Source organism: Charadrius vociferus, unplaced genomic scaffold (genome assembly GCF_000708025.1).
Source record: "Charadrius vociferus isolate BGI_N301 unplaced genomic scaffold, ASM70802v2 scaffold731, whole genome shotgun sequence".
In the NCBI taxonomy this organism is placed as follows: domain Eukaryota; kingdom Metazoa; phylum Chordata; class Aves; order Charadriiformes; family Charadriidae; genus Charadrius; species Charadrius vociferus.
In genome coordinates this window covers 728478-751189 of record NW_009646854.1, presented here as the reverse complement: position 1 = coordinate 751189, position 22712 = coordinate 728478, and the positions used below count along the sequence as shown (strand labels likewise).

The window sequence follows — 22712 nt, the reverse complement described above, 5'->3', positions numbered from 1 at the left end:
CTGAATCTGAGCAACACGGATATTTTCAGCATACCTAATTCATATGTTTCTTGTGTGTTTATTTGGCTTCACCTATAAAATGTTATTGGGGTAGAAAAAAAAACCCTAGGAATTAGGATAAACCATCACACCATCACCTTACTCTCTGTTCTGCATTTGTGGTTTTGCACATGGTTTATTTGTGTTCCAGCATATGTGCAAGGAAAACATGAATGTCTCATCTAAGCTGTATTTATAGCATGTTATTGAACAGTAAGTCTGAATCAGCCTTGTATACAGAAATGAGTGGATGTGATGTTTAATCCAAATTTAGATGTTTACACCGAAAAAGGAGGCTGCGATAGATTTTCTGGTTCAAATAGAAGACTACTTTCATGTTGATCTTCTTTCCAGTCTTGTACATTGTGTGTAGACAGTATGGATTTTCCGTTGCTTTTATGTTTGCTATGTTTCTATATTAAAAATAAAAAATAAAAAATGCTTCAAAACAACTCTGTAAAAATTAAGTCCATTCTTGTGACAATGTGACAAAAGCCTTAGTTATTGCTGTGGAGCACAGTGCAGGAATTCCAGACAGCCACTGTCCCCTAGGGCTTTTCCAAAGTCTGTTGGAAGCCTTATTTTTTCAAATAGGCTATGTCCCAAGTTTGCAGCCAGAGAATCCAACACAGACTATGCCAGTTGGATTTAAAGCCTGACTGGCATCCTCAGCCAGTACTTATCCTGGGGAGATACGTGAGTTTTTCATTCAAATGTGGCAAATCAGTTATAAAGATCATGCTTTAAACTGATACAAAGCATCAAGATTCTTTCCACCAGTCATAATTTATGCTATAAGAATTGTATCAAGTTTCACCAAGAATTTTATTTTGACCACATCTTGTCTATGAAAAGGTATGTATCAAATTGGTGTAAATATGTTTCGTACATTTCCCCCGCTCTATTTAAACAGAGCTCTTATTTATCCTCTTTATGGCTCCCATCTGCAATACATGTCCTCAAGATCACTCACTTGGCATTCTTCACATGTGTCTAGAAAGTCTTAATCTGAGTTCACTATGGCCTTTACAAAGATAAACCTTATTCAGGAGCTTCTCCGTGAAGCTCCACACTGGCAAGTGCAGACTCACATTTCTAGTGGTCTTTAAGGTTGGAACTCATTTTTCCTTAATGGGTATCTTGACTTTTTTCTGCCCACATTAAAAAAACACCCTCTCTTTTTTAAGTGTATCCTAGCAGGTCTGCAGAATGTCTCTCTAGCTACTCCTCTTATTAGATGATTATATTAAATTATCCCAACTTAATTAAGAAATAAAGGTTATGCAGTCACTCTGTCTATCCTTGTGTTAATCTTCCTGCCTGCTTCTCTGTCTGTCCATGCATGCATCTCTAAGTTCCTTTTTAGTGGGGGCAAAGTTAATTACTGACCTGTAATTGGGATAAAAGAGACAAATTAATGCCAATCTTGAGGAAAGGAAGCAAATTTTTTGTACTTTTTATTTGGCAACAGTCAGCTGAACATGTTCATCTAACTTCTGATTTAACATAGCACTTTTATCTCTTCTCCAGGGTGGGGACCATCATAGGTTATACGGGGTGAGTTCAAGTATGTCCCATAGGAAAGGTTAGGAAGGAAAACTCAGAAAATTTGCAGAAGGCCAGGCTTCATTGCTTTAACATGGTAAATAACTTGCAATGCGTTACATAATCTTTTATCTGCTAATGGAAATTTGGCCTGTGTTTTATGTAGCAGCAATTCCTCGGATGTGGACTGTCTGCTTTAGCAGTCTTTTTGGGTGGTGGTGGATTTGATAATTTTAAATTTTGGGGCCCTGTGAAAATTATTCTGCTTTCAAATCTGTCTTTCCTTTGAGAAATGAACATGTGAACAAGTATGCCAGGCGTTCTAGTTAAAGGAGTCTAACACTGATGTGCACAATTTCTTCTAACCTTAAAGGTTAACAGCTCTGTCTATACTTAGAAGCTTGTGATATATTACACAGGGTTTACATGCCCTGTTGCTGCTTCTGTATGCAGATGTGTGGCACTGTCCTGTCCAGAATCCAGACAGAATCATCTCTCAACTTCCATATCATCTGAAAAGAAAACAGCAGGACACTCATACATTGTAGTGTTTACTACACTGCAGTACGCTGTGGATCAATAGCACTTGGATTGAATCATACGTTCTTGCTCTTCTGTACAAAAAAACCCTCAGCTGCTTTAGATATGTCTGCTCCCTTTTTGAGCACTCTCACTTTTTCCAAATTTCCTGACCCAGTGTGGATTAAAGATTACTCACCACACTATGCAATTGCTTTTTTGTCCAAGTGGGGCTGGTGCATGCTGAACTGCTTTGCGAAAGCTGTGGATATCTGTACTTTCAGTATCATGCTTTCAACAAAATAATGATAATTTCTGTAATTGTTGCTCTTTGCACAAGGGGCATTTCAAAAGTGAAAATTGAATCCCAGGTTGATTTCGGTGCATTAAATTAATATTTAATGATGCCTCCTCAAAAAATAAGCTACAGTATTTTATCAGTGTTCTCCAGTGAAATGCAGTCCAGCCAGAGCTCAAGTAGAATGAAGCTTGAAAACTAGAGGAGCAGGGTCATGCTATTTTACAGAAAAGAAAAAAAAACACCTCTAGGGCAGAAAGCCCAGAAACATCTATCTGTTGCCTTTTAGAAGTGCCTCAGCATTCAAGGAGTGGCAAACAGGGGCACTGAATGAATGGAAAGAAGAGCAAGAAAGTACCACCTCCAGTAAGGAAGCCCACAAGAGATGGTGAGAAGAAGGACCACACTATTTTCATAGTTTTCCCACTCTGTACTTTGACAGTTAATAACTACGTTGTAGCAGTTACCTGGGAATTTGAAGCACTCCTGAATATTTTGTGCATTTGTATCATATGTTAGAGCATTCAGAGCGTTTGCCACTGACAGATGCTTGTGATGCTAGAAAGAACTAGCTCTGTTCTACCTGGCTTATTTACAGGTAGAAGCAATTTAATGGTTTTGGTTTTTGTCCAGTCCTGCTGCTACTTGTAAAACTTTTCATCCCCAGGATTCTGTGCCTTCATCATTTCCAAATGTGGGAATTAGACTAGATCAGTAAAAAATGGGTTTACGTATTTATTTTAGGTACAGTTTCTGTGCAGAATTTGATAGCTTAAAAGAATCCCACACTCATTTCTAAGAATTTGCTCAACCCTTTGTTTGCTTTTTGCTTAAACAACCTGAGTAATAGGTAAAGTGGGCAGGTGTGAGGAAGACTGGCAAATAATTTACTTGAGGCTCTAGGCTCTTCCATCTTTGCAGAAGTCATTCAGATGACTAACACAGGATTCCTTGCTCTACACAGCTGTGCCTCTTTAAAGTGTCAAAACAGAAAAGAAAATGGGTAGCTATGTGCAAGTAGTAAAAATGTTCTTTAAAAAGGGAAGAAATTAACAGATTTTAGAGGGACAGGTAAGCCAGCTGTCACACAGCAGATAATACAATTTCACAGAATTTGAAGACAAAGAGCATAATTTTTCTGGAAGTGAGGTGTCGTACATATTCACACTATGGCTGTTTAAGTGGAGAACAGGAGAGAAAAGGAAAAGATGGATGTGGCTTATCTTCTGTTGAAACCTTTGTTTAGTTGTGTAACTCATTAAGCAATCCTGATCAGAAATGATAATCTAGGACATTTCCTGAAGTTTTCATGACCCAATGAAAACGTGAAGAAGTACAAAATTCAGCTGGGTATTAACTCCCTTGTTAATTCCCTGGACTCATTCATGATGTCTATAATAACTGTTTGGATTTGGCTTTATTGGGTGATTAAAGCCTCTGAGTTACCCCCATGGTACCATGTTTCTTCTGGTTTGGTTTGAGTATCCGGCTCCCATGCTTTCCAGCCAGGCTGGGACTGTGGTTTCACCTGAAGCAAACATTCCTGCAAAGACCCTGTTAAAAGTGCAGACTTCTTGCATAGGGTCTGTAAAAATCTGTTTCTCTATTTCAACTAACAGAAATAAAAGAGATGGTAGTAAAAATGGCTACAGAGATATTAAGCGTTATGATAATTTTTAATACTGGGGAGTTTTGTTTTGTTCTTACAGACTCTCTGGTTGTGCTTACTGCTTTTTTATTCGGTTCGTGCAATATCTCCAAAAACATTACTCTCTTGTGGACAGTGTATAAGAATGATGGTGTAGCAACTCAAACACAGATCAAATTTCTCCATTTATCAGAAAGCCTTTTTCTGATTAGATTTTGATGGACTTGAAATCTATTAAATACTCGTTTTTTGTGCTTACACTCAAATAACGTTAAAATAGCACCAAAGCAATGGTAATTTCCGCTGAAAGCTGCAACTTGTAATTCATCATGATAAATTCACTGCAGGGAAATACAGGAGAATTAAAAATGGAGTCATATTGTATTTTTGGTTTTGGAAAATTTCTTTTCATCTTGATTGCTGCTGTATACTGAATACGATCACTGAAAACTCCAAGTTTTCCCTGTCCCCGCGGTCCCCTGGAAAGGTCTGACTCCGTATCATCAGTGCTACTGATGCTACTCTTTAGCTCGACAGCCCTTCATCCTACTTGCATTTACAAGACTATGTGTTTTGGAAAATGCTTCAAGTGGCAGCTTTTGATGCTGAAGTGAAGGAACCCCTTTTTCCCTTCCTCCTTTCTCCCCTACAGTGCGTCATCCCAGCACCTTGCCCATACGTCACCCCGTGGCGTGGGTGAGGTTGCCACAGCAACAGCACACACGCGGTCACACCCCCTATAGCTACAGAGGTGTGAGTCAGTTTGAAAGTTTTACCAGGTTTTTATTTGTCTGCGATGTGCTGCCCAGCCACCTGCTGTTACTCGCCCGCCCAGCCCTCACAAGCCTGCTAGTAGCCCTTAATGGGGTTGCTTTCGGTATTTTCACTTTCATCCTTTGGGGTGAAATCTCTGCAGAGCAGTCCTGGGCAGTTGGTCACCTGCCCAACCCGCAGCACAGAAACGGGCTGGTTCATCAGCCATTCCATAGACATGCCAGGCGGTTGGGCAATAACTAAGTTGATATTTACTTTTCAAAGGATGTGTAAAGCAGCGGTAGTGATTAACTGCTGAAGAATAAAACTGGAGTTACCTACAGTGCATTGTAAAACCTGATTTTCTTTCTGTTAAAGCAGCGGGATAAGTTTTCAGTAATACCTAACTTAAAACTCTGCTCATTTTTTCAGACATGGAGATGACTTGATTGTGACACCATTTGCTCAGGTAGGCAAAATTTTGCCATTTTCTCACATGATCTTGCAATTTAAAAGCCAAATGGCCAAACCAATTGTTTTCTGTTGTTTATATTATGTAAGGTATATTGCTTGAAACAGGAAAAAGCTGTCCAAACGTACAGTCATAAACCTCCCACTCTGTTATCTGTCTCTCTCTTTCTTAATGCTTTTTGATTATGTGAAAAGTTGGAGTGCAACAACACAATGAACACCTTTGTCTGATCTCTTCAAATACTGAAGCAGACAGTCATGATGAAGACAAACCTGTGCTCTTTGTTATTCTCCTGCTTTTTATAATTACAATTTCTCCTTTTGAACATCCTTTATACATTCAATACAAGGTAACTTTTTAGATGCAAGATAAGTTTTACCCAGAATACTTACCTTCCTTTACAAAAACATCTCTATTTGTTTGATTTTTCCATTCAGATTCTGTTTTATGAAGTATCAGCTCAAAAATCTATATAATTTAGATTGAAACTCCACATTTTTTAGCAATAGAGCTGTGTTGTCACATATGAGAATTTAACATTGATATTCCCTGAACTCATGATGATAGGTTTTACCCTGTAATAGATAGGAATGAAAGTTAATTCAGTGTAACTACAGGGGGGGGAAATAAATCTGGAACTCATATGTGATTGAAGGTGAATGGAAAAAGTAAGGTTGAGTCACACAGCAGTGTCAAATAAGAAGAAACTGTCCAGCTTCAGTCTGAATATGCCAGTTGCTTTGGTCTAATGATCAGCTGCTGAAACAATTAATATTAATTTAATAGGTTATTATATATTTAATTATAATGTAAACAGATACAGTGTTTATAAAACACTGGCTGATCAAATCCTTAATAGGAAGAATAGCTTCATCTTTTATTAGCAGAGAAAAGATTAAGCCAGGGCCTTTTCTAAGAATACTTTAAGATGTCCTAAATGGTAAATTTACTTCAGCAATAATGGAAGAGAAAAAATTACAGGAAAAATGAGAGGAAAAAAAAAGTAAAACCACTTATGGTTTTAGTTCCCCAGGAAACATAAAAACCCAGAAACAGAAAACAGAAAAATAACAAATTCTATGGTGGTCAAGCAATCCAATAATATTTACTATAGATGAGTCCATGTTCATTGTCATCTGAATTTTTATTACAAATTATGCCACATAGATAAGACAGGTTATAATATGCTTAGAAAACCAGCAAACATTACACCCCGATCGTGCATATTTTTTTTCCTGGGACAAAACACCTTACTGCTTTTAAGGGCAGTTTTGTATTCTTGTTGGCATTGATGGACATGCTTCACCAATTAGAGCAGGAGCAGTTGAATGTTATTGCTACTTGCACCAAGGTGCCATAATTGATTATTTGAGAGCTTTTAGTATTTCAGTGTAAAACTCTGTTAGCAGGGGTTTAAATCAACCTGTTTTCCTTTGCATTGAACAGGAGAAAGAGCCGTCACAGAGTGAGTTACCACCTATCGCATTCCCTGACACAGGGGGAATTGAGATGCAGTTGAGAGAGCGTGTCTAATAGAGGGGAAGTGACATCTGATTAGACCCTTAGGAAGAACGTAGCCCTTATCTAAAAGTGATTTGAATATGCAAATCCCATGCTCACAGACTGCATCGGCAGCGAAGCACAGAGCCTGCCCCTCTGAGTTGTGTTAGCAGTATTAGGACCTCACTCAGGATTTCAGAAATTGGATCACATGTGCCAGTACAATGTCTATACATCATACAAACCACCCTTTTAACATCTTCCTAGAGCAGTATTTCATCATATATGTGCTTTTTTTGTGTTGCAAACAGCCAAAGCAGCAAATTAATCCATTCGGGGCTTCCTGGTGGTGGTAGATCATGGCACGTGGAACACGTGTTCCAGTTATTTCAAACCATCCGTATTTTCTTCAGTTGATCAGAAGGCTTGTTTCATCTGATCATGAGCCACCTGGTGGTAATAGTTCCAATTTTAGCATTTCAGTTTCTACTCAACACATCACCATGGCAGTGCAGCTGCATTTGTTAACTGGAGGCAGGGTGACATGCTGTGTCCCCCACATAGAATCCAGCCCCAGGACAAGATAATTTACTATTTTTACCAGAGTGGAATTTTTAAGCTAAAATTACAAAATCTATCACAAGGATATTATTAGTTGCATTTCCCTTTATTGTAATATACAGCAACTGCTGTAATTTAATTATTTGTAGAGTTTTGCTTTTCAAAATAAAATCATTAGAGTGATTTGAAATTTGAGTACCAATTCTGTAGTTTTTTTGTGATAAAAAAAAAAGTTTGATCTTTTTAATTCACTTGCAACTGTTTGTATATAGCAATGTTGAAAATAGTATTATTTACTTAAAGATTAAATGTAAAGAGGTTTGCAGGTGACTGGTTGCTTTTTGCTCGCAAATCTAACACTAGAAACATTAAGCACAAGTGGAACCTTTGTGGACAGAGAAACTGTCACTTAAAGCAGATTATAATGAAAAATTGAAACATTATTTTATGTACTTGTAATAGACTTAAAAATATTAATGCCTTTATCCACTAAATCAAGTTGTTTAGCTCCACGGTAGCCAATGGCCAAAGTTTTTGCTGTCACTTTTACATTCATTGCTATGTATGTGGGGACACCTTGCACTTGCAGAAACTGTCAAAATATGTGCATGTGTGCTAAAGCAGCTGGGATGCTGGGCAGATGCTGGACGCTTCATTCCCGGACCTACGAAACAGTTATCTTACCTGCCAGAAGACCAAACAGAAGGACGTACAAACCAAACGGTCAAGTCTCTGCTTTCTGAAAAAGGAGAGATTCGTAATATCTCAGACAGTGGAAAAATTTCATCAATGTGCATAGTGGTAGACACGGTAGAAAGACTCCCTCACAGCTCTTGAGAGACCCGAGCATGGCTCCAGCAAAGCTCATTAGCCTCCACTTGTAACTGGCCCCAAGCAACCTTGCAGCGCTGCACGCTTCTTTCTCCAGCACCCCAGGTGCTAAATGTCCTGTTATTTCAGATCCATGTTTTCATGATGTATTTTCAGATCCATGTAGGTTCATGTTTTCACGTGGCAGCATGCCCAGCCTACTAACCTTTCTGAAACTCAGCCCCGTACAGCAGGTACACAGTCATTCATTGCAGTCCCGTAGAGGCAGACCTAATAAGCACGGCTGTACCTGAGATCATCCAGTAAGGAGTCACTTAGCTACCCTTGCACATGCTCCCAAATCTCAGTGCACCTGAATATGCAGCCAATTTGAGTCCAGCAGGGTTTATTGAGTAGGAACTTGCAGACAGGAAAACCAACTGCATTTTTTCATGGCTTCAGACAACGCTGGTAGCCACGTAGATAGGTTTCTCTGATAATAGAAGACGTACAAGCTGCCTCAGCGTACTGGCACACATAAACTGAACCCAGGCAGATTGAACGAAGAGAACTGAAAATGGACAGCAGTCACTAAAATGTGTCTTACCTTAGTAGGCCCATTTTTTGCCATTTATGTTTTCCTTCTTCTTCTACCTTCAACTTGTCCTTTCCTTTTACAATATTTTCATACTTCAGCAGTTTTTATTTGTGTTTCGTGTATTCATTTTTGAATTTGTGAGCTCCAAGATCTTCTTTCCCCTTCTGCTTAGTTCATGCCTGACTTCCATCTGTGCATATCTAACATCTATACACAATATTTGTTAGTGTTACTGTACCCTGATCATGCAAATTTTATGGCATATATAATTATTTTTATTTGGTGCTGAATATAAAATATGTGAGTTTGCCTCCTGATCTTTGGAAAGGAAAACATAATGAAATAACACTGTCTAATTAGGCAACAAATGTACTTTTATTATCTTAACTCATTTGGGAATTACCTACAATAGCTTGAACTCTGCCAGTCATTATTCTCTCCTGAATATTTTCTGTCTGTTACAAGCTTTCACTAAATCCTTCTTTTATCTTCAGCCTCCTATCCCCTTCCCACCTCATGTGTAAACTTAAGGGGCCATGAGAAGAGGGTTGTATCTTCCTCAACTCAGACCTCTGGAACCCAAATTCCCATTCCCGCCTTTGTTATTCCTAGAACGGGTTCACCAGGGAACCAACCCAGTCTGGGCTGAGAAACAACAACGGGCAACTCCTGCAAAGACACACCAGTGATTAGTGCTGTTGCCCCCTCCCATTCCCAGTCTGGTTCCAAACAACTCATGGTTCCTCTCTGACATCAGCTGAACTGCCTCTCCCTAGTCAGAGAGGTGCATCTTATTATCCCTACATGGTGCAAAATTTGTTGCATTTACCTAGCTGCCTTCAGAAAAGAGTGCCCATGTCACTTACAACAAGAAAACACTCCTCTACTGCCTCTGCTAGCTGCTGTCTTGCATGAAATTCAGTCCCGAAAGGAAGTACTTCATTTCTGTCGTCTTTCACAATGTGCAAACCTCGTAAGAGCCTGCAGACATTTCCCACCTGCTCAGGTTATACCTTGCTCTTACTCGAGCCTTCTGCGCTGTCCCCAAACCAACTGCAGCCCTTAAAGGAGCCACTTTTATTTTTGCTGGCAGTCTAGACAATCTCATTCCCTTTGTCATTTGAGGTTTGTGGGGGCTGAACTGAAAATGGAAAATTCTGTAATCATTTCTTATGCATGAAGTATTAGGCCTGAATGGGCTATTATCTTTCAAACACGAATGCTTTTATGGTCATTTTAGAGAACTAAGTAGTATTCTGTGAAAAACTTTCCTCCTCTTCAAGTAAGTCTGTCTTTAAACAAATAATGAGTTGTTTATGAGGAAAAAAAAAAAAAAGAAATAAACTATTGCCCTTGTAATACAGACATGTTGTTGTTAAATAATGGTCAAAGACTTCAGACAAACCAACCCAGGAAACCTTTTACAGTTTATTTGCAATGTCCTTTCCTTTTTGTTTCAGCATAGTGGAGCGGAGATAAATCAGTCTCACCTGTGCAGAAATTTAGACTAAAACCATTTTTTCTGTTCCAGGTGCTGGCCAGCCTGCGTACTGTACGGAATAACTTTGCTGCATTAACCAATTTACAAGATCGGGCACCCAGCAAGTGAGTGTCAATTTTTGGCTGCTGAACTTTTTTCAGTGATAGTTAAAAAATGTAAACTAAGAATAACAATCAGATGTTACCAATTTCAGTCTGTGTCACCAAACCTGCATGAAACGTGATGAGTAATGAGTTTATTAATCCCTTGAAGTTGCTATACTTAATAGCTGAGACAACAATCCCCTTGCCTACTAATTGCTGTTGCATTGCTGTCCTTGCATAAACTTGGAGTGGTTTTGTGCAATTTATATGATTTTCAATAAATTAGTCATATGTCAAAGATCATTCAAAGATGATCATTCAGGCAGAGTCTGAGTCTTGCACATGAACCAAAGTGAGCAGACAGCTACACTCATTGTGAGCTACTTGCGTGATCTGAACCTAGAACTCTGCCTAACTCATCCAAGATAACGATATCCCACTTATCCACATGAGTTCATGGTTATAAAAGAGATATTATAAATATGATCTTTCTCCCATCGTGTTACAGCGTCACAGTTAACATTAACGTTAGCTACACTGGCCAATTTTGTAGTGGAGTCATTTCCCTCACCCAAAGTATGCGTCTCTAGAACTTAGAAGTAATTAGCATTCCAAAGGCAGCTGCCTACCACTGCTTATGCAGTGCCACAAAAAGATATTTCCAGCCCCCTTGGTTGGAATATGTGGACCCTATGTGGCCCCTGCTTGCCAACGTTCACGCATCCCTGTGCTGCTGTGTCAGACCAGCAACTTCTAGTTTTCTTCAAAAGGAAAAGCAATCCACTGAGCTGTTTGCTCTAAAGATTATTGTGAAAGGCATACAGAATGTAATGTGTGAAATGTACATGCAAAATAATAGACTGAAAAATCATTAAAAAAAAAAAAAAGTATTTCAGGTCAGAGAACAGGGCCAGTGCAAGCCATGTTCAAAGAATAATAATTATGTATATAAACCAAACTTCAAGCTAGGTGTAACCTCTAGGTATGATTAGGTGGGTTTTTAATGAACTTGTAAATTCCTAAAATATTCCTCTCTTGGAGTTCCTAGTCTGTAGAGAGGTTTCAGGGTCAGTTGTGAATTCCCCTCTACAATAGAAAGAAATACCTGTTCTAAATGAACTTTTTCTTTGGCAATGCCAGAGTATTCCAGCCCCAGATAACTTCCCAAAGAAATGTATTTTCTATTATATTATTCAAGGATTCAGTCATCTGTGAGTTTATCAGGCTCATACCTTTTTTTTCTTTTCTTTTAAACAGACGATCACCAATGTGTAACCAACCATCTATTAACAAAGCAACTATAACAGGTAAGAGTAATTAATATGACTAAAAATTCTCTGTGAAAACATCAGGGGTTTCTAAATTTACTATTTATTTATAAAAAGTCTCACTGAAAAATGCATTTTATAATAACCTTATATTGTTTCATATCCTTATATCTGTTTTATTAAAGAGGATTTGAGTCATGTGATGACTCAAATTGATGACTTCTAGTGTTGTATCATGTTAGCTTTTGTATTTTAATTTAAGTTCTTTGCCAAATTATGGCTTTTTCTTATATAGCCGTGTGCGCCCATGTCATGATTACCCTCATTAGCAACTTCTTGCAATAAAGTGCTTTAGAAAGAGCTGGTATGAGGAATGCATCTATCTTTTTGTGACATGGAGTTCTGTAGTTGCACTGAGACAAAGCCACCCCATTACAAGCCCTTAGACAATAAGGAGAAATTTGCAAAACTGACTTTTCTGATTTACAATGATAAATTCTATTTCTAGAACATTTGAAGGTGTGTAAGAGAAAAATAATTCCTTTGTAAACGACACTATTATTTCTAAAAAAACATTAACTTGAAAAATGACTGGCGTTACCAATTATGTGAACACTTTTGAAAGTTATATGCTGTGACACTTTTGGGTATTATTATTGTGGCAACTTGGTCTTGGACATCTTTATGGGAACATACCTTATCTGACCTCATGTTGTTTACATCATGTTAATCCATGTGTTCTTTCATTGTGTAATTTTCCAGGTAGTTACATTCTCTATAGCGTGTTGGCAGAATGAAAGAGCATTTGCTTTGCCTCTTGATCAAAGTATACAGACATTTACTAAACAGGCAATTTAGCATTTAAACTGAAAACTTAACATTTCCAGCATTTTCAGAATAGCTCTTGTCTTTTTAAGTGTATAATAGGCTTGTAACTCAAGAAAGAAACAGTACTTCAGCTATTTTGAGGAGAAGTGCGGCTTGGTCGTGTTCAATAGTTTCTGGAATGTATTAACATTGTTAGTTTTTTTTCATCCATATTTACCTCTAAAAGACCCAGTCTTGTCAGTTCTGTATAATTTTATTGTTCTAGGAACTCATCAAGTATTCTGAGCATTTGTGTGTAGGGCTCTTGAGGGAACAAAGTGTTAAATCTTCATTCTATAAACAGAAAAGCACCCCTAGTTAAGAATGTTCTGCAATCTGACTTAAATTCATGGTAATTAAATAAATAGGGAGGGGAGACAGGTAAGTGCTTATTTATGATATAATGCAATTATAATCATAACCCTTTGTTAATGTATTCCTTTAAGAGGTAATTTTGAAGGTTGGTTTTAAATTACTCTCCATGAGACATTTCAGTTATTGATAGATATTACACCTATTTTTATTGTGGGATTTGTCTCATACAATGCAGTCATCCAGAAGTCTCTTATCTTAACTGGAAGAGAGATACTGGAAAATAGGGCTGCTTCTTTGATTCCAGGGGACTAACTTTAGAAAGCCTTTAACACAGTAAAATCCTTGACAGTAAAACAAAATGTGATATCCAGAAGAGAAGATATCCATGCATGTGAACACACAGCGAGCCTACCTTATGTGCTCTCCCACAGTTTTTTGCCTGAGGTCAGCTTCTTTTCTCCCGCAGGAGAAGATGCTCAGACAGCAGGACCTAAGACATACTTTGCTGGAAGTTACTGTTGCTCTTCTTAAATACCCCCTGACCTGAAGGTTTCCATTCAGTTAATCCCCAGAGTGAACTCTGCATGTCAGAGGCAATAAATCATCTGAAGTTTTAATGATTAGAAGGAAGGTGGTGTACTCAGTGCTGCAGCTAATCTAGAAAATGCTTCTGTGCCAAGAAATTTAAAGGAACAAAAGAAGGCAAAGAATAGTAAGGATAATTTAATCTAATTTGGTTTAATCTGATTTCTCAGAGTTGCTGATGGAATTGCTGTGCCCAAATTATGCATTGAACTGGGGCCTGTATGCAGTGGATATAAGAGGCTAAAAGACTTTAATGATGCAGGAAAGATATTAAGCCACTATAAAGCATGAAAATGGCTACAATTCATTTGGACTGTTGAATGGGATTGAGGATGGATACTATTTTGCCTGAATGGGTTTGCTCGTTCTTAGTCATACACTGTTTTTGATATTGCCATAGCAACAAATGTCATGGCATAATTGCAGAAGTATGCGTAGGTGCTTTCTTGCAACATGTAAAATCCTAGTAAAACATGTTGCACTACAGCACTATGCCAAGAAGGAAGATATATTACAAACACTTTTCCTGCTCTTCACAGAATAATTGAAAACCCTTTCAAACGCTATTTAGTCCTGCTGTTCTCAGAGTTCATGTCATGGAGTATCCAGAGGAATACACCAGACAGGTAGGGCCCCATCACATCATACACATGGCTCAGCTCGCAAACTCAGCAAGAACTGATCACCGGTGTAACAAACTAGTTGCCTGGAAGGCAGTGTCACTGAACTATGTCAATGCTAAACCAGGAACAGACACTTAAGATGGAGGGTTTATGTTGCTAAGCTTCCTGGAAGAGAGTCTTTGACAAGACTCTATCTGAGGAGAGGAAAGGTCACAGAAAGCAAAAGGGTAGTGAAAGGGGACTACTGCAAAAGATACAGGGAAAATGATAAGAGAAAGATGAAAAGGGATTTGGTAGAGCAAAGTGACTAAAATAGCAAAAGCAATATTCTCCCATTTACTATTTTAAGAATTCGCCCTGAGGCATAAATGTAGGAGAAAATGCATTAGCAAAAAGTAAGAAACTGGAATTGAAAAGTGAAGCAGCACAGGAATCAAATGTTCAGATTTTTAGAGGCAATATCAACCATGGTGACCTTAAAATTTGCAGTGATTTTTCAGTGTAAATATGTAGAAGTTGATGATCAAAATATGGTCTCTTCTATTCAATATATCCACATGAATTCCTTTTGGAAACTGTGTCAAAAGAAGCTAATAAGCACGAATGGCATACCTGATCCTCAATGTCAGCCAAGAATGCTATAGCATGCTGAGTGTGCCTTTTGCAGACAAATTAGGGGGTAGGAGGTGGGAGCTCTTCATGTCACAACAGACTTCTTAGATGGCACTTTTCTTACCTGCTTTAGGCACCTAGGATGTAGATATCTATTTTGTCGAGGCACTTCCGAGTCCCTCTATAGTCAGTGTGACTAAGCAGGCATGCAAACTGACTTATGTTAGAGGTCTTCTTTAAGGGGAGACTAATTGCTCCCTGAAAGTGACATCTCTCTCCGGCAACAGAGACCAGCCTGGGATAACCCCCTATTTGCTGTAGCATTTCCATGTGCGGTGTTCCGTGCTTCAACCAGAAGAGGGGTTCCTCTCACTGTGAGTCACATTTTCCAGGCAGTGATATGAATGGTGTTTTATGTCAAGTATTCATTTCAAGGATATTAATTCTCCTAACACAACCAGTGAATTATAAATAATGTTTCATTTAAAAAAAAATAAATGAAACTAGCTGTGACTCAAGGATTGAGCTTGCATGTTTTAATTTTTAGCTGATGAAAAAGTGAGCAGGCATTAGATAGCTTTTGGTTAATACAGTTCTAAAATTTGCATTTCTAAATCAAGTAATTTGAATTAGGAAGGAACCATCTAAGGTCTGTCTTGATGTGTGTCAAATTTAAATAGATAGGAGATCCCACAGTTTCTCTGTCCAATAATGACAATTTGCAAACTCAGTCTGGCAGCTCCTTTTATGTGCAAAGATTCTGCATGCAGAAGGAGGTGAGTCTGCCCAAAAGAATGAGTTTCTGAGGCCTACAAATTTTATTACAACTACTGATTAACTGGTCTTAGTCAAGCTGAAATCACAGACAGAGGTTCTGATTCATATATACACATACATTAGATAGACATAATACCTAATTCATACTAATAGCTTTGAAATGGACTTAACTGTGGGTTACATAACTTGGCCCTTTATATTACAAATGCAGTGCTAAAAGACCTTTAAGTGAAGACTTGTATATGTGACAAAAAAGTCATGTAAATCATAATTGCAAAATTGCGCTTTTTAGAAGTTATTCACACTTTATAATTTTACATCAAAAACTAACCCAAACCTGTTTCATCAGATAGAGGAAATACATGGAATTATTCAACAACAAGCTATCAAATACCTCTATATTTCACTTATTAAAACATAGGAAGCATGTGTTTTAGTGTCACGAAAACCCCTTCAGATTTTGTCATGTATACAAAAAAGATTATGAGGTTATAAATCTAACTAAATTAATTTGCTACTCCATGCTTTCATTGCTTCTTATTGGACTTGAGTTGCACCCTTTACATGTATGGATCTGCATCTTAAATCCAGCAGAAATCAATATCCTGCCAATTAAATGGAATTTCTTGAATGATTTTCATGGCCTTTGTCCAACGCGTTTCATGATTTGTATTTATTAGCTTCAGGCTTCCCAATTTAGTTTATGGTTGTGAAATGGGATCTACCAGTCTTTTGCTAGAGATTTTATTTTATTACATTGACAGTGTAATCAATCCTTATTTAATAATTAAGTAATTAATTAATTAAAGATTATGCTCCTGTCTTTCAGTGTGATACACTTAAACAAATATCACTATGGTAAGCTAAACATCTATATTCGTACAGACTAAACTTCTAAATACAAGCAGCTGGACAAAACAAGAAAAAACAAAGGTTACGGATGAAAATCAGTAGGTCACATCTTATGTCTTTGAGAACAATAGATTATTTTGAGTGCGTAGACCTATATACAAATGTGTCTCACTCGTACCAGTTCTGTAACTAAAAGATTTTATTGAATAACAGGATAGAATTAGAATAAATCCTTGTTCAATAAGAAGTAACATTCTTGATATGCTTTAAACTGTTCAAAAGTCCAGAATGCAAAGCGTTACATACGCTCCTGACTCTTCCAGGGCCTGACTGGACTGTACAGTGCATCACTGCATGGAGATGTCCTCAATAATCCAAATGGTGTTTATTCTTTCCTGTGTCTGGGATTCTGCCGGAGCACAGCAGGGAATAAAGTGGACCAAAAAAAACCCCCAAAAATGCTTATCTTGCAGAGGTTAATTCATGCAATACTGGGGTAATTGCCAGTAGCTTGGGAGTGGGTATATGGGATTGAGGGGATCCTAACGCCTATGAAAACGGAGACTTACAATTACAGAATATTTCAGATTTTTAACAAAATAAATCTCATCATACAGTATCAGTGTCACATTTTAAAATGCTAAACACCTTAGATTTTGTACCCAGATTTAGGCAAATATAAAAAACATGCCCTATTTAAGATGTAATTACTCCTCTAGATTTAGTCAGCAGGATTACAGTTATAATGAGAACGTCCCACTCCTACCTAATTTGCTCACTGAATATATTTTAATCTTATTACAGAGAAGTAAACTATGGTAAACTGCACTGCCAGACTTTTGGCAGAGGTGAGGTAAAATCTTCTGGAATCCGCGCTCAAGTGTATTGAGTAAAGGGTGCTTTCCTGAAGCATTGGGGAAACCTGACACACTGGTTTTAAACGGAATGTTTTTGATAAAATGGCCTTTGTTCTTTGTACCGTATATTGAAGATATGTAAATGTTCTGTTCTTTGTACTTTTTCTTACACCTATACACCTATGGATATTTTGAACTAATTTAATTCATCTCAGGCAGTTATTTTAATTTCAGGGTAAATACTGCAGATGCTTATATTTTCAAGTGTTATTGTGATTTGCAGCATTTTCATATCTTTCAGTATGTGGTAAATGCCATCTATTATTTCAGAAATTAGCAGATGTGTATCTGCAGACTCAGGGCAGGTTAACGGTCTATATCACCAGTGGGGGAATTCAATCATTACAAGTGCTCTATAAGCACAAAAGTCACTGGCACACACATGCCAGTCCACCTCAGTTTACTTCCTAGGGGGAATATGATGCATTTCGGACCAGAATTCTTATCAAAAGTCAGTTAAATGTGTCCTTTTAACTTCTGCAAATGATTTTGAAATTCCCCCTTTATTTGAACTATGTGAAGACAGCCATATTCATTACAACTGTTTTCTGATAGACCAAAAAAAAAACATTTTGGTGTGGATTTTATGCTATGTGACGAGCAGCAGAACAAGAGAGAGGAACTGACAAACTGAAGGAAAACTATGTGGAAGGTTATATACTTACATTAAACTGTTCATATTAATGGAGTCCTAAAAATACCCATAGTACCCATAGTACATATACATGTAAATACTACTTGTCACTTTTAATCAGATAGATAAATATTTATAATTTTGTTATTTCTATCCACCTCAGCTCCTGCCTTTATAAACAAAAGGCCTCTTACCAATTCACATCCCATGCCTAATATTCTATTTTATATTAAATTGAAGTACTCGACACAAAAAAACATTGTAGAATTCAGAGCTGACTTATTTATCCTGGTTTCTTGCATGACTATTCCTTTAATTATCTATGCAATCCTATTGCCCTTTCATGTATTCAACATCCTTTCAGAACTTAGCCATCCTCTATGAAGAAGTTATTTCTTTTCTAAATAAAATAAAATAAAATAAAATAAAATGAAATATTGTTGGTGTTACCTAGAACTCTGTATGGCACAGATCAATATGTAAGGACAATTCTTCTGTTCAGTTGTTGCTTTCTTTTGCTGCTGGTACTTCTGACAGCCTTTAAGCATCCACAGTGGCATCAAGTTTTGAAACTCAGGCAATTTGAAACTATGGACAAAAATGCTGAAGAGAGGAAAGACCCATATTTTTTGTCAGAAAAAATCTATTTTATCATAACTTAAAACAATTAACACTGGTCTGATTAATCCACTATTTGGATCAATCAATCTAGATCTAGTATTAATACATAAAATAAGAACGCAATCAGAAGATCGGTAGTACTTTATATAGAATGCAGTTTCAAAAGGCTTTGTGAATTTTGCATGAAGCTGTTGTTATATAATATTGAATTTTATTTGTGGTCTGCATCCCTGTTCAGTTTTGGAGTTATGTAAGGTACTGATCTCAGGGCTTTACATCCTGAAAGGACAGCAGAAACAGATGGTTGAGATCGAAGGAGGATTAAAAACTACATGACTGGTCTACATGGTGTACAGTGCCTTCTCGAATAGGTTTATTTTGATGGGTGGCGATATTGCAGTTGCTGGTAAAATCTAAGATACATCTGAACCTAGAAAGTATTCCATTCTGTTGTCTTTTTAGATCAGAACCCAATTCACATTTATGTGATAAGCTCTGCTATGAATGTATGTGTCAAGCTTCAGTTTGAGAAAATAAATTATACTGTTGAATATTTGGGATGATGCATTATGGACTAGCATTTTTTTCTTGTGCAATTCAGATAGCATATAAAAAGAAACAAGATTTATTTTGTGCAATCCAGACCGAATATAGATTTAGCTTCCAGTGAAATTCCTCTAGCTGGTTCATGTAGTTCAGTAACAATTAGCAATGCAGATGTCGTTTGTTCTAGCTAGTTTCAGCTATTCTATTTGCAAAATGAGCTCACGGTTTTCCAACAAAAAATTTGAATAAAGGATTGACAATCGTCAGCTTCCGTGGAGTTGAACCAAACCTCCATCACTGCTGTACAAAGTACTTCAAAGAGGCCTGTATATTATTTTTTTTTTAAACTATCAATAATATTTTGCATAAATAAAAGATTGGAAAACAGCGATATTTACATGAGCTGTTCTTTTCAGTTAATCATTAAAGGTCTTTTCTAGGTCATGATAGCTAAAAGGAGAGTTATCTCATTTACAGCCTTCTTATCCACAATAAAAAGAAAATCTTATTGCTTTGTGAGATACAGGGCACAAATTACACTCGGACTGAAAGTCATACGTCTCCTGCCCATAGTAAACAACATAAGCAGCAACCCAGCCGGGAATGGGAGAGACAGGAGTCTGCTCCCCACACAGGCTTGCACAGTCACTTTGTCACCTGTGGGAGTGAACTAGCAGCTTCTCTCCTTTTACATACAGAGTTTGTGGGCACTTAGTATTCATAAATGGAGGTCATCTTTGCTTATTTTCTATGAAAAACTAGCTTGCTCTGTCACAGTTTGTGCAGCGCTGTCATGCGCTCTAATGAAAAAATACGTGCTTAAAATGGGTCATTTGAAACTATAACTATTAAATTGTATTTCTGTCTTCAAGAGAATAGTATTCATGCCCCCAGTTCAGCCCTTCTCTTGGTTTAGGGAAGAGATTGTTATTGACAGGATACAACTAGGAAGGCTTCCTGAATGCTTTCTCCATCTTGATTTGTAGACCTTTAATTAATGTTGCAAAACTTTTCTAACTGAATGAGAGGTTCCAAATGAAAACTTTATGTAGTGCTCCTTTAAGTTCAGTGGGTTTGTTAAACAGTAATTAATTTTCTTGAGGCAGAACAGCAGGAAGAGGTTTGATGTGGTTTTGAGCAACATAAGCTGTTTATGTATCATCTCACATTCAAGGAAGTGAATAAAACCAGGGTATAAAATAGAATAATCTCACATTTGATTACTGCACAGTACTGTAGAAAAATCCTGAAAAAATGCAGGCTTTCTATACAGTAGAAGTATAAGAAATCTAACAGTTTTCAGTATCACCTAAGATGTTTTAACAATGGCTTGTCCTGACTATACTAATTGCAAAATGGTGGTTTACATTATGTTACTTACAAATGCTAATTAACATGTGTTATGAAAATACGCATTTTCCCCATTATTACACACACCTTTTGTTTTGCATTTCAACACTGATACTGGATAGTGAAATGTGTAAGCTTTCATAAAACAGGAAATTACTTAAGCAGAGAATTACAATCTTAGTTTAAAATATCCCTGGCAAGAATGTCCATGTAATTGAAACTATCCATCTGAATCAACAATTAGAAAATAACTGTAGTTGTTTTGCAGTATGTAGACACTTGGTCCTTGGCCCTTATGTATGATTTTTAATCTTTTAACAGTCTGTTTTAGTGGAAACGGTGGTTAGGTTATCAAGGTGCATAAAGATGAGAAGGCAGCATGGGGCTGACCTCTGCTCCTAAGCTTCATCCACCACTTCAGGTTACTTTTCCTCAGGACTGCAGTGTAGTACAGCCTTGATTTCGAAATAGACTCACACATTTTGGAATTAGAATAGTGATCAGTTTAAAAAGAAGACATGAAGCATTACCCATCTCCACATCAATAATTTGATATGCAACCCAACATAGATCTTTCCTTCTTAGGTTTAAAATCATCTCATGTTTTGCTGCATCAGTAAAAGTCCCTATATCTCCATGTCACCCAAACCATCCATTTTAGTGGAAAGACAGTCAGGATGATAAGCTTTGTGTGCTGCTTCTTCTCCTTGCAGCCTGGCTGTGTCACTTACGGTCACTGGTGGTTGAGAACTGTACGTGACCCCAGGCTGCATTTACCGTATCGATAACAACAGCAGAACAACTGAAGAGAGTGAAAGGTGGTTTGGTTTGTGGGACTGAGATGAGAAGAATCAGAAAGAGACATAGGACTCCTGCCTATGTCATTTTTCTCGTTCCTGTTACAAATGCAGCTCATTGGGTGATGAATATAGAAAATAAAACTCTGCAGATGTGGCTTCTGGTATGACAGTTGGATGCAGTCTGAGTGCATCTTCGTTTCACACTTCATCCAGCTTCTGACATCTCTGATCAGTGATACATTATCTTCTGTCCAATTAAAAAGATAGATTTGAAAGTAGATCTCTTTTCCATTAACAGGTTACAGAGAAACTGGTCCATTAAAGCCTATTCACTTTACCGAGTACCCATTTAAAAATTAAGGGGTACATTGAGATCACCCATTAAAGTGCCTGAGTTCTGCTTTTATTATATGCAGGCTCTTAAGTGTAGAGCCTGAACAAAGCAGTGAATCAGAGCAGCCAGCAGCAACGGTCAGACAGCCCTAGAGACAAGCAAGAATAATAGCTCTTCTCTTATGGACTTGGAAGTTCTACAGATCCCTCCACATCGTCTTTTGTCCATGCTCGGATAAAAGGAACAAATTACCCTAGGACTCGTGCTCGTGCTTTAGGACCTGCCCCTGGCACAACATCTTCTCCAGGAGTGACCTCATCACCAGACAACAGGGACAGCCTCCCTTTTGCTCATTCTCTCTCTGACCTCATGCATTTTGCATTGCATTCTGCAAAGTGACTCATCTTCAGCTGGAAGGAGTAATTCCAGGTCCGGCGTACTAGGGAAATCGACTTGTGCCAACTGTACTTTCTCAGGAACTGGCATCAAAAAATTCAAGAATCAGAAATGCCTAAAACTCAGGCTTCTACTCCTAGGCCAGGAGTTCTAACATCTTTATGCAGAAAGACCTTTTTTTCCTATGTTAGGTGACTCACCTCAGAAGACCTTTGGTGGTGGCAATCAGGAAGTACGGAAGTAACTGGTCAGCACAGAAGGCGGTGGGCACACCTTAGTCATGTGTTCAGATGTGCCCCTGTGTTTCCTGCTTCCAGTTAGTTGGCTCAGTATGCCAAATCCCTCTGAACCACAGGCTTTCTGCACAGTCGGGCGGGCATGCAGGCAGGCAGGCATCTCAGGCAATCCAAATGCTCTGTGGAATCTCTAACCCCCAAAGTGCCTAGGCAAGACCTTGAGAGTCACCCAGTAGACATTATTTTGGTGTCAGTAGCCATAATAGAGGCACTAGAAGTGGGCAGCCTAAGATAGTCCCAAATATCGTAAGGTATTTCCTAGCGGAAGCACAGGAAGATGTGCAACAAGGAATTTACCAGACTTGCTTCTGGGACATTGGAGAAAATGATAGGAGGCACTGAAAAAGTCAGCAGTTCTTACTGGAGAGCTTTCACTTGAAATATTAAAAGCACTGGGATATGACTTATTTAAAATTTCCTAATCAAATCCAAGCCATAGCACTTAGGCAGGTTTGCACAGCTCTAGGACTCTTGCTTTCTGTTAACAGAACTGAAAAATTTTGGGGTTTTTATCATAGTCCTTAATCAGCTCACAGTTAAGAAGATTCAGCTCCGTCTTGTTCAGGAGCAGACTTCTTTGTGCCAGGAATGC

The 22712-nt window shown here is 37.9% G+C and overlaps 1 protein-coding gene across 4 annotated transcripts in view; it reads left to right on the top strand.

Moving 5' to 3' along the window:
- PDE4D (phosphodiesterase 4D, cAMP-specific) overlaps positions 1-22712 on the top strand; it is a 370935-nt gene that overhangs the window by 256403 nt on the left and 91820 nt on the right. For all 4 annotated transcript variants that reach the window (XM_009894268.1, XM_009894269.1, XM_009894272.1 and 1 more), the window contains exons 3-5: positions 5235-5271; positions 10275-10348; positions 11585-11634. In XM_009894268.1, the coding sequence (XP_009892570.1) occupies positions 5235-5271; positions 10275-10348; positions 11585-11634 (161 nt within the window). The remainder of the gene's footprint in view (positions 1-5234; positions 5272-10274; positions 10349-11584; positions 11635-22712) is intronic.